This window comes from Dermochelys coriacea, chromosome 3 (assembly GCF_009764565.3).
Source record: "Dermochelys coriacea isolate rDerCor1 chromosome 3, rDerCor1.pri.v4, whole genome shotgun sequence".
Taxonomy (NCBI): domain Eukaryota; kingdom Metazoa; phylum Chordata; order Testudines; family Dermochelyidae; genus Dermochelys; species Dermochelys coriacea.
This window is the reverse complement of record NC_050070.1, coordinates 2,776,702-2,792,723: the sequence shown is the minus strand read 5'-3', so window position 1 is coordinate 2,792,723 and position 16,022 is coordinate 2,776,702. Positions and strand designations below refer to the sequence as shown.

General features: G+C 49.1%; 1 protein-coding gene across 2 annotated transcripts in view; it reads left to right on the top strand.

Annotated features, from left to right (window-relative positions):
* The window catches only part of KIF3C (kinesin family member 3C), a 64,185-nt gene extending 48,367 nt beyond the window's left edge, over positions 1 to 15,818 (top strand). Inside the window, exons 5-9 of one of the 2 annotated variants that reach the window (XM_043510004.1) lie at positions 3,959 to 4,075; positions 7,198 to 7,303; positions 9,052 to 9,227; positions 10,627 to 13,469; positions 13,502 to 15,818. In XM_043510004.1, the coding sequence (XP_043365939.1) occupies positions 3,959 to 4,075; positions 7,198 to 7,303; positions 9,052 to 9,227; positions 10,627 to 10,720 (493 nt within the window). In that variant the 3' untranslated portion in view covers positions 10,721 to 13,469; positions 13,502 to 15,818. Of the gene's footprint in view, positions 1 to 3,958; positions 4,076 to 7,194; positions 7,304 to 9,051; positions 9,228 to 10,626; positions 13,470 to 13,501 lie in introns of both variants that reach the window. The other variant, XM_043510003.1, reaches the window with a different exon arrangement.
* The last annotated feature ends 204 nt before the right edge of the window (positions 15,819 to 16,022 follow it).

The window sequence follows — 16,022 nt, the reverse complement described above, 5'->3', positions numbered from 1 at the left end:
ACCCCTTCCCTTTATATTTATGACACAAGCCCTGCCAGCCACAATTCCATTCTGACAGAAAAGGCAGAAATATTCAGAAAAGAGTTTTAAAATAATTAGCTGAGGAGCTTCCTGACCCAGGAATGTTCATTTTTCCAAATCTTGGAACACTGGGGAAGTTCCAGAGGACAGGGAAAAAAGCTCATGTTTTGCTAATATTTTAAAAGAGCAAATGGGATACCCGCGGTCGACCTGTAGGCCTGACGTCAATCCTGGAAAGACTCACGGCAGGCTGATAGGGGTCTCACTCAGTAAAAAATGAAAGGATGGTAGCATGATTAATGCCACTAAGTGCAGTGGTCTTAGCATAGGGGAAAATAGGTCTTGTCAAACAAACCTTCTATCGTTTTTTGATGAGGTCACAAGTTTGTTTGATAAAGGTAGCTGTGTTGATATAATATACTTATACCTCTATAAGGCATTTCACTTAGTCCCATGTGATTTTCTGATTTTAAAATATAGCATTATACAAAATCAGGGTAGCCATGTAAAATGGATTAAAAACTGATTAATTGAAGGATTAAAAAAAGTAATTGTAAATGAGGAATCCTTCTCCCAGGGAATTCTTCTAGTGGGGTCCCACAGGGATCTGTTCATGGCCAAAAGCTGTTCAATGTCTTTATCAATGATGTAGGGAGAAATATAAAATCATTAGTGGCAAAATCTCTAGATCACACAAAAATTGGTGGAATGGTAAATAATGGTGGGGACAGCTCAGGTATAAAACCAACCTGGATCACTTGGTAAAATGGGCTCATCTGAACAACATACATTTTGGTACCACTAATGCAAGGTCATACATCTAGGAACAAAGAATGTAGGTCACTCTTACAAGTTGGGGGATTGTGTCCTAGAATGCTGCGAGGCTGAAAAAGGCTTAGGTGTCATGGCAGATAACCAGCTGAACATGAACTCCCAGTGCAATGCAGTAGCTAGCTGATCCAATGCAGTCCTTGGATGTATAAGCGGGGGAATCTTAAGTAGAAGTACATCATTAGTGAGACCGTTACTAGCTACTGTGGCCAGTTCTGCTGTCCATGCTTCAAAAAGAATGTTGAAAAATTGGAAAGGGTTCAGAAAAGACCTACAAGAATCATGAAGTGAGCTGTAGCTCACAAAAGCTTATGCTCAAATAAATTTGTTAGTCTCTAAGGTGCCACAAGTCCTCCTTTTCTTTTTAGGAATCATTCAACATCTGAAAAACCTGCATTAGAGCAAGAGATTTGAGAAGCTCAGTCTTACTAGTTTTTCCAGATTGAGAGGAGACTTGATCAGTCTACAAGTACCTACACGAGGAAGAGATTTCTGATAGTAGGCAGCTCCTTAATCTAGTAGAAAAGGCATCATGCGATCCAAGAGTTGGAAGCTGAAGCCAGACAAACTCAGATGAGAATTAAGGTGCACATTTTTAACAGTGGGGATAATTAACCATTGGAACAACTTATCTCAGAATCTGGTGGATGCTCTATCACTTGAAATCTTTAAATCAAGACTGGATCTCTTTCAGAACTGTTTTAGCTCAAATAGAGGTTCTTGATGCAAGAATAACTGGGTGAGGCCCTTTGGCCTGTGTTATGCAGGAGGTCAGCTAGAGGATACTAAGCTCTCCTCTGGCCTTTAAATCCAGAGTCCACCTGACTCACGAGGAGGCCCTTGCAAATAATCAAGGGATGAGGGTAGCTGTATGGGCAGGCTTTACGCTGGGGGACAGAGTGGGATGAATTAATTACACTGGGCCAGGGAAGAATCAGTGTCTCAGCTGTGGATGGACATTGGGGATTTTTGCATGTAAATTAGGTAAGTGTAAATGGACATGCATGATCACATGGGTCTGGCTTTCAAAATCTGACTCAAGTGGAGCCAATAAAAAGCAATGTTGGTGCTAGACCCCGTGTGTTCATACCCTGAGGAAGAGCAGCTACCTCCCAGCAGAATGTCTATGCTACATCCATACGCCCAGTCAACGCCATGCTACGGGTTGGGGAAAGACCCAAGTATGAGTTAACGAGCTTTCCCTGTAGTGTGTTAATAACATTCAGACAGTGCTTTGATATAAAGTGCTATACAATACGTTTTAAGTAGGCCTGTCAAGTGATTAAAATAATAAGAGTGATTAATCGCACTTTCAAACAATAATAGAATACCATTCATTTAAATATTTGTGGATGTTTTCTACATTTTCAAATATGTTGATTTCAATTATAACACAGAATACAAAGTGTACAGTGCTCACTTTATATTTATTTTTATGACAAATATTTGCACTGTAAAAATAAAATATTTTCAGTTCCCCCATTACAAGTACTGTAGTGCAATCTTTATCATGAAAGTTGAATTTACAAATGTAGAATTATGTACAAAAAAAACTGCATTCAAAAATTAAAAAAAATGTAAAACTTTAGAGCCTACAAGTCCACTCAGTCCTATTTCTTGTTCAACCAATAGCTCAGACAAACAAGTTTGGTTACAATTTGCAGGAGATAATGCAGCCTGCTTCTTGTTCACAATGTTACCTGAAAGTGAGAACAGGTGTTCTCATGGCAGAATTGTAGCTGGTGTCGTAAGATATTTACATGCCAGATGCACTAAAGATTCATATGTCCCTTCATGCTTTAACCACCATTCCAGAGGACATGCGTCCATACTGATGACGGGTTCTGCTAGATAACAATCCAAAGCAGTGAGGACTGATGCATGTTCATTTTCATTAAGAGTCAGATGCCACCAGCAGAAGGTTGATTTTCTTTTTTGATGATTTGGGGTCTGTAGTTTCCGCATCAGAGTATTGTTCTTTTAAGACTTCTGAAGGCATGCTCCACACCTCGTCCCTCTCAGATTTTGAAAGGCTCTTCAGCTTCTTAAACCTGGGTCAAGTGCTGTAGCCATCTTTAGAAATCTCACATTGGTACCTTCTTTGTGTTTTGTGAAATCTGCAGTGAAAGTGTTCTTAAAATGAGCAACATATGCTGGGTCATAATCTGAGACTGCTATAAGATGAAATATATGGCAGAGTGTGGGTAAAACAGAGCAGGGAACGTACAATTCTCCCCAAAGGAGTTCAGTCACAAATTTAATTAATGCATTATTTTTTTAACGAGCGTCATCAGCATGGAAGCATGTCCTCTGGAATGGTGGCTGAAGCATGAAGGGCATACGAATGTCTAGCATATCTGGCATGCAGATACCTTGCAATGCAGCAACAAAAGTGCCATGCAAATGCCTGTTCTCACTTTCAGGTGACATTGCAAATAAGAAGTGGGCAGCATTATCTCCTGTAAATGTAAACAAACTTGTTTGTCTTAGCGATTGGCTGAATAAGAAGTAGGACTGAGTAGACTTGTAGGCTCTAAAGTTTTGCATTATTTTGTTTTTGAGTGCAGTTATGTAATCAAAAAATATACATTTGTAAGTTTCACTTTCATGATAAAGAGATTACACTACAGTACTTGTATGAGGTGAATTGAAAAATACTGTTTCTTTTGGTTATCATTTTTAAAGTACAAATATTTGTAATAAAAAATAATAATATAAGATGAGTAGGGGACTTGCAGAGTTATTGTCTAAAAACAAAGCTTATAGGAAATGCTGTGTCTCTTTTCTCTGATTGATATGCTCGATCTCTTTCTGCCCCATCTCTCTCTGGCTGGCTGTATTCTCTCTGTGTGACCTTTGATTTTGTCATTTTATCCTATTTTTACCTGTTTGTCTTCCCCTTTGCTCTCATGTTTCCCTCTCCCATTTCTCTGTGTGTCTGCCCATCCTCCCCCCAATCTCTCTCTCCTCTTTTCCCAACACTTTGCTTCTTCCCACCTTTTCTCCCATTCATCTCCCCCTTTCTTTCTTCTCACTCCCTCGCCCCTTTTGTCTTGCCACCCCCACTTGCTCACTTCAACTCCCTCTTACCCTGGCTCTTGCTCAGATATTTGATCATTGAGAACTTTATCCCTCCTGAAGAGAAGAACAAGATCATGAACCGCCTGTACTACGAATGTGAGGAGGACCAGTGGAAGTTCCAGCCGCTCGTGCCTGCTGGGGGGTAAGGCTGCAATTCTGGGAGAGGAGGCCTGGCCTGCCAATGGGGTGTTTTTCTGAGGCACTGGTGGTGCCCCCTCATGGCTGCAGGAGGGAGGATTCTGCATGGGGAGAATTAGCTGTCTGGGATGGAAGAGCGGGTGGAAGCCCAGTGGGGCAGGGACAGCTTGTCCATTACTGTGTTACTGTCTCGCAGAGTGGAGAACCCTCCTTAACACCATAACATGTTGTCACTGTCCAGCTGCAGCCTCACAAAACACCTCCTGAGGGCCCAGAGTCTCAGAGGGGAGTGCTCTCAAGAATGGGCACTGGCAGAAAAGAACAGCCTCTGACTGCAGTGTGGGGACACAGCCTCCTCTTCCCGCCCCCGCTCTGCCCCTGCCTCAGCTCTTCCCACCCAGTTCTGCCCCCTCTTCCGAGCGTGCCCCATCCCCGCTCCTCCCCCTCCCACTCCAGCACCTCCTGCACGCCGCGGAACAACTGATCACAGTGGGTGTGCGGTGCTGGGAGGGAGGGGGAGGAGTTGATTGGCAGGGCCACCCGTAGGCAGGAGGCACTGAGGGAGAAGTGGGGAGCTGGTTGCTGGTGGGTGCTAAGCACCCACTAATTTTTTTCCATGGGTGCTCCAGCCCTGAAGCCCCACGGATCGGCGCCTATGTATGGTACCAACCAACTTTGTGTCTGGCAAGTTGTGCCCATGTCAGGCAGCAGAGTGATGACCTCGTTGCCAGAAGGAGAAAAGCTCTGCCACTTGCTCTGTTCTCGTAACAAAAGGCCTGAACCCTCTAGCTCGTGGCCACAGCACTGCAAGGCCTGGGGAGGTTCAGGCAGGAGAGTTAAGGTGGGCAGCTGAGGTAGCTGCCTGGCCCCTCTCTCTCTGAGGAGACAGCTGCTGCTTTCCCACTGCTCAGCCCTGCTCAGCGCTGGCTACGTAGCGCTCCGAGGGACCTGGGAGTGCCAGGGCCATGTGACCGGAGCAGAACGGAGAGAGCGAAAAGCCTTCGTCTGGCTTGAAGCTCCATCCCCCTTGCCAGAGAGCTGTGTCGCCAAGGACAGGGCGTCAAACTTTTCCAGTGTTTTCTTCACTTCTTATGCTTGAGATCCTGTCTGGACACCTCCTCCCCCCCCCCCGGTGTCCCTAGCCTCTGTCAGAGGGTGGAGATGGGTGGCAGGAGAGAGATCACTGATCATTACCTGTTAGGTTCACTCCCTCTGGGACACCTGGCGTTGGCCACTGTCGGAAGACAGGATACTGGGCTGGATGGACCTTTGGTCTGACCCAGTATGGCCATTCTTATGTTCTTATGTTCCTCACAATCTCAGCTCCTTCCTCTTCTTCTCCACCCCATCTGCCAAGCCCTAGGGGGAACCCACTGTGTTTTAACCCTCCCCCACATTCCCCTGCACTCATACACTGAAACTCAATGGCCTGGTCTGCTTGGCTCATTCTGCCAGTGGCTGCTCAGCTGCTGGCGTTCAGTTCTTCATGGAGGCAGCTCAATTCCTCTTGACAGGAGCTGCCATGTCGACCAGCAACTCTTCCCTGCCAGCCATGGGCAGCTGGTAATGGAGGCTGGGGGAGGCTAATGCTCCTCGCTGCAGCCCCGAGGCTGGGCCGTGGCAGGGCTCAGAGGTCCTATGGGCAGCCCAGGTTCAGGGCTCGGTCCTGGCTGGCTGGGTGGCCAAGGCTTGGGGCTCCTCCAGGCTGCTCCAGGCACCAGCAAGCCAGCTGGGGCTCTGGACTGCTCTGGTCACCAGCAGGCCAGCCGGGGCTCGCAGCTCTGCCAGTAGCCCAGCCGATCAAAGCTGGGGGGTGGAAGGAGTTGGGGGCAGAGCCTTGGGCAGAAGGGACGGAGCAGGGCAGGGCCTTGGGCAGAAGAGGCAGGGCAGGGGGCTAGCCTTCCCAAATGAGGACTGCATATGCCCCCATGCTGCCAGCCCTCATGATCAACCAGTGCTCCACTTCGCACAGATATACTCCATGGGCCGCGCAATTTGAGAACCAGTGATGAAGGCTAATGCAAAGCTGATGGCTCAGGGAAAGCAGACACTATGCATAGGCAGATTTGATGTTTCTGACTAAGGTTTTTATTTATTTAGGCTTGGCAGACTTTTAATTTTTTTATAATGTTGATGGATAATATCAGTTTGTGTTTACAATATTTTTAATTTAAATTTTCGCAGTTGTGGAAAATTATGTGGGGAGCAGATAATGGGGGCTCACACAGTGAGGATTTCATGACAGTTGACACTGAGATTCAAACAGTTAAAGCTTTCTAACCATGAAAACACAAATTGTTACCATCACATGCCAAAATAGCCAGAGTAAATAGCCTTACATCAAACTCATAAGTTCTCAAGCAGCATCTTTCTGACTTTGCCGATCTGCAAACCTCAATTATCATCCGTTGAAATATTTTTCATCGGTGTGTCTGTGTGCAGTGAAATTGACGTTTACCGGCACCTGTCGATAAAAAGCTAATTCTTCCCAGCCTATATTTATTGGAGGCCAAGGGGGCTATCTTGGCTGACCCAGATCATCATCATTGGCCCTTCTGCCTGTGATCCCAGTGATGGACAAGCCTCAGGAGCTTTGGAGGTTCTTGAATGAGCCCCCCAAAGTTCAGCTACTTCTTCAAATCTCTCTCCTTTGCCTCCCCTCCGACCCCGGTGGCTTTCAACTTTCCAACCCAGCAAGCACCCTCTTTGGTGATCTTCCTATCCAGGGATTCACAGGTCACAACTTCCTGAGAGACCCTGTTCCATTGCCTGATAATCTATTCCAGTGCTGTGTTATTCAGCCGCAAGATTCCTGTACTAATTTCCATCCCTCTGCTGTTAGCTATAGCCCCTTGGACCTCCCCCCAAATTCCTCTGGTAGCTAAAGGCTTACACCTTTCATCCCTGTAGATGGTCTCTGTTAATGACGTGCAGTAGAAGTCAAACCGTGGCAGTCTAGGGGATCAGTTCTCCATCAGACCCTGTGCACATAACAGGAAGGAAGAGAAGGCAGGAATTTACATCCATTTAGAGAGAGACTGAGGCAGCCAATTCCATGCTTTGGATTTATTTTTAGTGGATCATTTTATATGGTAAAAATATTTATTATAAATTTCTCCTTAGCAGCAATAACCAAATGAAGAAGAGGCCAACCTCTGCCGTGGGCTACAAGAGACCCATCAGCCAATATGCGCGGGTGGCCATGGCCATGGGATCCCACCCGAGGTACCGGGTGAGTGCAGGAGCTGAAAGGAGGGGTGGAGTGAAATCATTGCATGGACGGATGGGAAACAGGTGGAACTGATCTATGGCTGGGTGAATTGATGGAGGGAATGAGGGAATCAAGGTAATGGATCCTCTGAGAGTGGAAATGTGGTGGCTCCTTTTTCGGGGTATAAGGCATCATATCAGCAGGAAGAGAAGTTTAGCTTTGTGAAGCAGAGCACCTGGATGGAGCATGTTCGAGGTCCAGCGTTGAAGAGCATCTCTAAGCTTGTGGGGTTGGAGGGGTTATCATCCACCTGACAACTATGCTCGTTGGCCTGGGAAGAGAAGCTCTGTTTGAAGGGTCAAAGGAAGCCAGCTCCCCCTCGGAGCCATGCTAAGCTCTTCACAGTGTGATACAGGAGGCCCAGGGAGCAGTGGGAGAGTGCTAGAGGGAAAATATATAAGTTTAAGGCTAATTAAGGTGTGGTTCCCTGTAGACTAGGGAAGGTGGCTGCAGGTTAATTGGAGCACCTGCAGTCAATTAAGGCCCTGTTAGGAACCTAAGAAAACCCCCTGCGTCAGGCAGTCAGGGGAGGAGGAAGAAGGAGAGAGGACTGGAGCTTGGAGGTGTGTGGAGAGATTTGGAAGATCTGAGAATTGGAGTAAGGGAGACCCTGCCCAGCAGGACAGGGAGACTCCCTTCCCCACAGCATCTAAGGACTGAGGGTAACCCCACGTAAGGGAGATGAGGGTAAGAAACCCACAGGGGTTTAGAGGGGCTGGGACTCAGAGTGAGGAGCAAACCCAGACCCCTCCCCTGCTTCCCTCCTCTACCACCTTCCCAGGCTAGTAGCAGGACTCTCAGAACACAAGAAGAGGGGCAAAGGGTGGCATCTTAGCTCCCCGCCAAGAAAAGTGCAGGACCCACCAGACTAAAATCTGCCATCTTGCCACAACAGTTTGCACTATCTGCTTCTAGGTGAGGGGAAAGGTGCACAGAGCAGGGTTACACCCACAGCATCTCCCTCACAGCACTGCCAGCTAAATTCATCAGCAGAGGTATCTTCTCCCACCCCCACCAATCCTCTCATGGATCAGTAACTGGCTAAAAGACAGGAAACAACGAGTAGGAATAAATGGTCAGTTTTCAGAATGGAGAGAGGTAAATAGCAGGTCCCCCAGGGGTCTGTACTGGTCCCAGTGCTGTTCAACATACTCATCATCAATTATCTGGAAAAAGGGACAAAATTATAATGGGGTTCAAAAAAGAATTAGGTAAGTTCATGGAGGATAGGTCCATCAATAGCCAGAAGCTGGGAATGGCCGACGGGATGGATCACTCAATAAGTGTCCTGTTCTGCTCATTCCCTCTGAGGCACCTGGAATTGGCCACTGGCGGAAGACGGGATACTGGGTTAGATGGACCACTGGTCGTTCTGATGTTCTAACTCAGACAGCTGCTCGCTGGTCTGTGTGCAATGCAGTTGGGGCCTCTCAGTCTTGTCCCTTGTGGACACATCATCACAAGTGGCACTAGCTGGCTCCCTTGCAGGAGCTGAGGTTTGAGCGGGCCATGGAGAGCAAGCCAGGGTGGGTCGGAGTATGTAAATGGGAGGCAGTGTACCTGGGGAGATTGACCTACAGCTGCCCCGATAGAAAAAATCTCCTGTTCCCAGGGCTGAGCCCAGCTTTTCAGCAAGTGATCAGCGGGTCTGCCTGTGCCCATGTCAGTGAATCCATTTGTTGGTGTTGTTTTCATCCTGTTCCATGAAGGCTGAGAACATCATGTTCCTGGAGCTGGATCTCTCCCCCCCAGCTGTGTTTGAGTTTGAGCTGACCGGGGACCAGGGCGAGCAGGACCCCCGAGCTCTGCACCTTGAGAGACTGATGCGCCTGGATAGTCTCCTAGAGCGGCCGGCAGCTGCCAGGGTGAGGAAGTCCCGATCCTGGTGAGTGTCCGCCGGGGTGAAGTGAAAAACAGCCTGATTCTGATGCCTGCTGGTGCTCAGTGGGGTGAACGTGAGGGCTGAAGGGAGGCAGGGACCTCCGAACAGGGTGGAAGGGGCAGAGCGGAAATGAGCAGCTGTGAGGTCCCCATTGGTCTGCCAGGGAATAATTAATAATCAGTTGCATTGAAATAACAACACATCTGTTCCATGCTGGCACATTTGTTGCTGCTGGGGCGTCTGTTCTTCAGTCTGGAGAATCAGAGAACGAGGAAGCTCCAAGCATGGAGGAGGAGAGAAAAGCAACCCCCTGGTCACTGCTTTAGGGTCCTTTCCCTAGTGAAGTCTGGGGGAGGGGATGCCCTCATGTGTACATCTGTCACATCACACCCCCCCCCGCCTCTATTACGTACCTACCTCCTGGGGACTGGGGAGGGTTCACTCAATGCCCAGACAGCACCGGCCAGAGGGAAAGCACTGTGTGCCCATGCTAGGTTTTATTTTCGAATGCAAGCAGCAACCCCTGGCAATGCCCAGGGCCCCACAGAGATGGCAAGCTTGTTATTGGACTGGTGGGACCTCATCCTGTCCAAGCCAGGCAGTTTCAAGGACACGGGGGCTTTTTATATGGCCAGAGCCCCTGCACCAGTCTAGAGCAGGTCTCTGTCCGTGAGGTCCTACCAGATTCCCTGCACTAGGGACCTGAGTCTCATCGGTCACAGCAAACACTGCCCAGCATTGCCCAGTCTTGACGCCTTAGCCAGCTTGAACCATTAGTCCTGAAAAGCCAGTGGTTCAGGGCTGCCATCTTGATAAAGAGCCCGCATTGGTGCCGGGGCAGGAAACCGCTTTCCATCCAGCTTTTAGTGTGGGTTTAACAAGCCCAACAAGAACCTGGGACCAAGATTTTCAAATTTGGGAGCCTAAAGTTTGGCACCTAAATTGACTGAGTACCCCAGTTCCCAGTGGCTAGACATTAACCTTAGTTTTGTGGTTGTTGTTAAACCAGTGTTAAAAGCAGGATGGCAATGATACCAAACATGTACAGGGTCTCCCATCCCACAACCTGCAGCCTCCTCTGGCCTGGAACACAGTACCTAGGTACAGAGCGTGCAGGTAACCCCAGGGAACTACGTGTGCCTCCCACATGGGTATGAAGGACAGAACTGACTCTGCTGTGATTTGACCCTGTGATTCAAAGGGCGGTTCATGCTGATGCCGCAGCATTTATTCCATCCCCTCATCTTCACATGAGTTTCCTTCATAGCGACTCGCTGAAGAAAGTGGCTGGCGTTTCCTGTTAGGGGAACTGGATGGGAGGTGGGGAGGAGGGAGAGAAGTGGGAGGAGGTGGGTGATGTGACAGGAGACCAGTTTTTCTCTTTTTCTTGTCCCACTCTCAGGTGCCAGACGCCCCGGCCACTGCCACCCTCAACAACTCACAGTTCCCTGGCGTCCGTGTCCGAGCGTCCCCCCACGATGTCAGCTCATGAGTGACGCCCTGCAGTTCCTCCCTTCCCTTCATCTTACAACAAGGACTACGCTACCCATCACTGGCTGCTTCCAAAAGCGCTCGGACGGGGAAGGGGATTCCCCGCTGGCAGCCTTCCCGCCCGGTCCCATCTCGTCTTTGTCTTCAGCTACTTCTCGTGTGTGTGTGTGTGTGTGTGTGTGTGTGTGTGTTTGTGTGAGACACTCGGCGTCAGTTCCCGGGGACACGGGTGCTGCCTCCCTCCCCGCATCTGGATCTGTCACTTTATTTATTTATCTATTTATTTATGAAGCGGTTTGGCAATGCAGAGTTAGGAGAATAAGTTCAGAATAAGGCTCAGCCAAGGCGGGTGGTGGGCACCATGTAGATTTCTCCCTTCTGCTACCCCCCATCTTATTTAAAGCAGGAGCTAGCCACAGCCCACGGAAGCTGCGTTTTCATCGTGTCATTGGCATACTACCCACTCCTACTGCACAGTCACCTCCTGGGACGGAAACAAGCAGACAATGGGAGAGAAGCTCTGCCCTCTCTCTCTGATGGCTTTCTTGTGAGATGAGACCACTCAGAGCTCTCCATGGACTCCGCATGTGGGGTGGTTGTTTGCTTTGCCAGATTCCCTGGGATACCCCACGAGACCCGTGCCCAGGCTGACAGCCATTCCCACAAGTGTTTGGGGATTTTCTGGCAGCTGGGCCTTGCATTTGCTGGCCACGGACAGAGACACTTCCTGTGCCGTATCAACAGTGGCAGCAGCAGGGACGTCTCCTTGAGTTCTGGGCTCAGCTCTCGCCCCATGACGAACAAAGGGGGTGTGAATTAATCAAACCCAGCTAACAGGGGGAGCTAACGTTTTCCAGTGATCCTGAGACTTTGCTCACCAACTGCACCTTTTGGAGATGGCTGGGCCTGCCCCACTAAGTCATCGGACATCCAACTTGGTTCACAGTCCCTCGTTGGGGTGGAGCCGCCAGTGGGAATCTCCTGATCTCCCCAAAGAAGTGCACAGACACTGGAGAACAACATTATCTACTTGAAAACTGACCTCGCAGGTCAAAGCAGAAACGAAAGTATCTACTGTCCTTGGCACTAGAGGGAAATAATCAGTAAAGGGCAGACGAACACACTTATCTCATGCACTGGCTACCTGGACTGGGTGATACAAGAAGGTGTTAAATTGCTAGTCTCAAGAACATCTTTGATCTGGTACAGGGGCTGTGGAGGGGGGCAGGGAAGCTGGTAAAAGAAGGAGGAACAAGAGGCGAGGCACTTTTGTCTAGTCCCGAGGAGGAGGATTAAAACATGGCTCTGGCAACAGCATGGGCGGCTATTGTTAGAACAAAGTTCAGTGTTCCTGAGTGTGTCGACGTTCAACAGTTCAGCTGAGGGTAGGTGCATCCACACCTGAGACCTGGATGGATGTTCCAGGCCACTGGGTGAGCATAGACAATTATGGGCTCTTGGATGGTTTGCAAATGTGCAGTGCTGGGGGTGGGGAGAGATCAAAGACCTTTGCAAGATCATAGTCAATGGGAAAGTGATTTATCAGGTTCACTCAAGAAGATTTGGGTTATGAAATTATCCTTCCACTTTTTCTGGTCTTAGGCCAGCACCCTGCTGGAGCAGAAGAAGGAGATACGTCCTGGAATCCAGACATCTGGGCTTGAACTGGGAAATCCAAGGAGAATATGAGGGCTGGCCCCATAGAGGGTATTGTTGTGAGACCAAGGGAGCTTCTCATTAGGGTCTGGCCAGTGCCTGTCTTGTAGCCTTCTGCACTTACGGCTGCTTCCCTGTCTCAGTGTCACTGCTGTTTGCCTCTGCCAGGCTTTCTAGAACTTTCCGCTTCCAGGTGCGCAGCTGTTGAAATCCACAGGCCATTGAATTGTGGTGGGAATGGAGGAGTGGGAAGGGCTGGGGCCTCACTCAGCTTTCAGAGAGGAGACACCAACCGCATCTTATTTGAAAGAGTTTGAGTGCTACATAAAGCGGCAGGAGGGTCACTGCAGGGATCACTGGGTAGCAAATCCCTGCATCATGGGAATCAAATAATTAGTCTCCCCAGATGGAGGGCTTCGTTTGTACAGATTAGGGAAGAGCAAACCACTGCTGAGTCCGCTTTCCAGTTAGCCCCCAGGTCACGGATGGTTAAAACATGGCCCATGGAGTCCCCAGAACTCAACAACAGGGCTTTCAACCACCCTCTTGTATCATACCAAGGTGTAGCCCATGGAAGCCGCAAGCTGCCTTTTAGAGTGTAGCAGCCCTGCCCCGCTGCCTACCGGGCCCTGGAGTCTCAGCTGGCCACATGTGCCTGTTTAAAGATGAAGCCAGCTGCTACTTTCTCCAAGATGTGTTCAGGCTGCCAACCAGCCAGCATGGAGCTTCCAAACTGGGCACTGGGCAGCGTGTAGGCCCCCTGCTTCTGCATTACGAGGGTCAACAATGCTTGTGCATTATCACTACCAACACTTCTCTCTAGGGCTCGCCCCTTTCACCAACTTCTGACGGAGGAAGGATGGCACTCGTGCCTTGCATCACTTCAGATGATGTGGGTGTGTAAAGCTGGTGAGAGAATCCACAGCTCTCTGGCTGAGGTTAGAAACTAGCCCTGCCCATCTGCAGCGGGTAGAAAAGCTAACGAAGCAACCCAAAAACACATTCAGGTGAAAGATCCATGAGCTCACATTCATGGAAGATCCTCCATGGGACTGGGGAACATGCTGCCATAGAGCAGTACCAATCTAAATTGACTGAGTATCCCACTTCCCGGTGGCTAGACACTAAAGCAGGGAGTGTTAGTGAGAGGAGCAAAGGGAGGTGAAGGTGAAAGCTGGGGTGCATTCATACTCTGTGGCCACGGAGATGTCCCTTCTCCAATGCCAGCGCCCCTCTGAAACTATCAAAGACAGGCTCAGTCCCCCTCGGACTTATCCCCACACTTACAAAATGGAGCACTGGGCTGCAGGAGGAAGGATACAGATACACCATGTACCCCCTTCAGAAACACTAGGGGCTCCCCAATTCTCCCATCTCCATGCTAAGTAATGGGGCTGGGGAAGCAGAGATCTGTCCTAGTTATGTGTGGATGCAGGGCAGGGCGGTGATCAGGTTTTGTAGGATGGAACTAGATGAGGCTAAAAAGGGGGAGCTGCTGGCAGACTCCTTGCAGGTGGACAGTTCACTCTCTCCATCCGGTGCAAAAGTCTGCAGCTGATGGTTTCTCCTCATTCCTGCTGCCTCACCCTAGAGCTTGGCCCATAATGTTGTGAAGAAGCATGGGGGTCTGGGCTGGCTTAAACTGAGAGATTGGCTCCTTTACCTCACCCAGAAGCAGGAGACCTGCCTCAGGAGCTCCAAATTCATTAAACTTCTCTCCAGACGAGAGGAGAGAGCTAATGTGGAGGGTGAGCAGCTGGGAATGATTGCATAGACAACATACCAGGTGAAGTAGCTTTTCTCCAGCAACATCCATGGGGAGTGACTTGGGCTCCAACCCTCCTTCAGGGACATGGGGGGGGGTCAAAAGTAGCTACCCACGCAAATGCACCCATGGCAGGTGTGTCCCATTCCCAGCTCCCAGAACAAAATCTCTTCTCCCCCTTTACTGAAGAGGAACTTGAACTAACTGAGCCAGCTGCAGAACAAACTCTCTCACCTTCCATTTCTACGTTGCCTTTAACGCCCAAACATGGGATGCCTGATTTGCAGAAGGATTGTGTGCGCCCCTGGATGTAGCTTTAAACACAGCCAGAGAGAGCTGCTGGATTTTCATTCCAGCACCAGAGCCTCTTCCAGATAGTGTGCTGGAAATTGGCTGAGCTAGACACAAAGGCACCTGTAGACAAATGCAGTTGCCCTTTAGCTCCTGTCCATCCATTTCTAGGACTCCAGCACAGGCCAGTTCTGTGGTGGTAGATACCCAGTTTTAGACATGCTGGCCTCTGTGCCTGCTCACCCACTCTTAGCATAGAGACACCCCTGCTCTCTTCTTTTGCATGGTGCATAGGGTGGGTAAGGCAGACACGGGTGACTAGGCTGCCTATCAAGGGTAAATACCATCTCCCACTGCGTCTGGTGCAGAGCCTGTTTGCCCTCTGGAGGTTATTTTCTGTGCCGTGGTGACGCACAGGACCCAGACAGGATTATGGCTGAGATGGGGCCCATGTGAAAACTCTCCAGCCAACTCAGCTGCTCTCGTTAAGAAACCTCCCCTGTGGGTTGGAAATTTGACACAGTCACTTTGGGGTCACATCTCACCACTTGGCCAGCTTTGAATTTTGATTTGGCCTAAGAAAACTCTGCAGGTGGCGCCCCCTGTTGATGGTGTGTAGACTGCGTGCGGGAGGGCAGGGCTGAGCTCTCAATGCCTAAGTGCCGCTTGACGCATCTGTTGCGCGTGGATGTCTGAGAATCTCGCGCACGCTCTATCTGCTGCTGCCAATAACCTCACGATCTTCTTAGCACAAAAACCAAGTAAGGCTGTAAATAAATACTGATTATTTAAGATGAGAACCACGAAGCTAGCCGTGGTGTCTGCCCTCTGCCTTTGTATGATGGGCTGGATCACTCCCACAGCCTCACTGCACCTCGGATGTATATTTCTATTGTTCTTTGTATGTTGGTATGTAAGTATTTACATAGGAACGTATGTAGGTGTGTGCAGGCGTGCGTGTGTGTCACCAAGGGGACTAGTTACCGTCAGTGTGAGCGACGACCGGGGGCAAATTCCAGAGGGGGTTAACAGGTTGGTATTTTTTTTAATTGATCAGCTGATTGACTGACAAGGTGAGGGCCTTGATTAGGACCAAATTTTTGTGCCTGTTGTTATGGTGATTTATTTAGAAATCAACAGTTTCCTGTACGGTGGCCCATCCTTGTCACTCTATACATATGAATATACAGGACATATTATAAATATATATATATATTATACATACTGTGCTGGGAAAGGTCATTGTCCTCACACCCCCTCTGGCTTTGGATGGACACTTCTTCAATACTCTGTAAGGTAGCTTTGATGTGGTGCTGGAAATGAACAGAAAGTGCCAGCACCTTTCAAAATGGCAACAAGGACAACAATAAAGGAATGGGCATCATTGCAAAGAAGGCTGCTGCCTCATTCATTTGTGTTTTTTTCCAAACAGGGACCCACCAGAATTATGGCAGGGTGACCCAAATAAACCCCCTACTCAACAGTTGCACACAGCTGAGCTGCTAGACAGCTCAGGGAGTTGGAATTAGGACATCTGGCTCTGCCATTTATTCACTGTGTGAACCAGGGCAACCGTAACTGCTAACAACATTCAT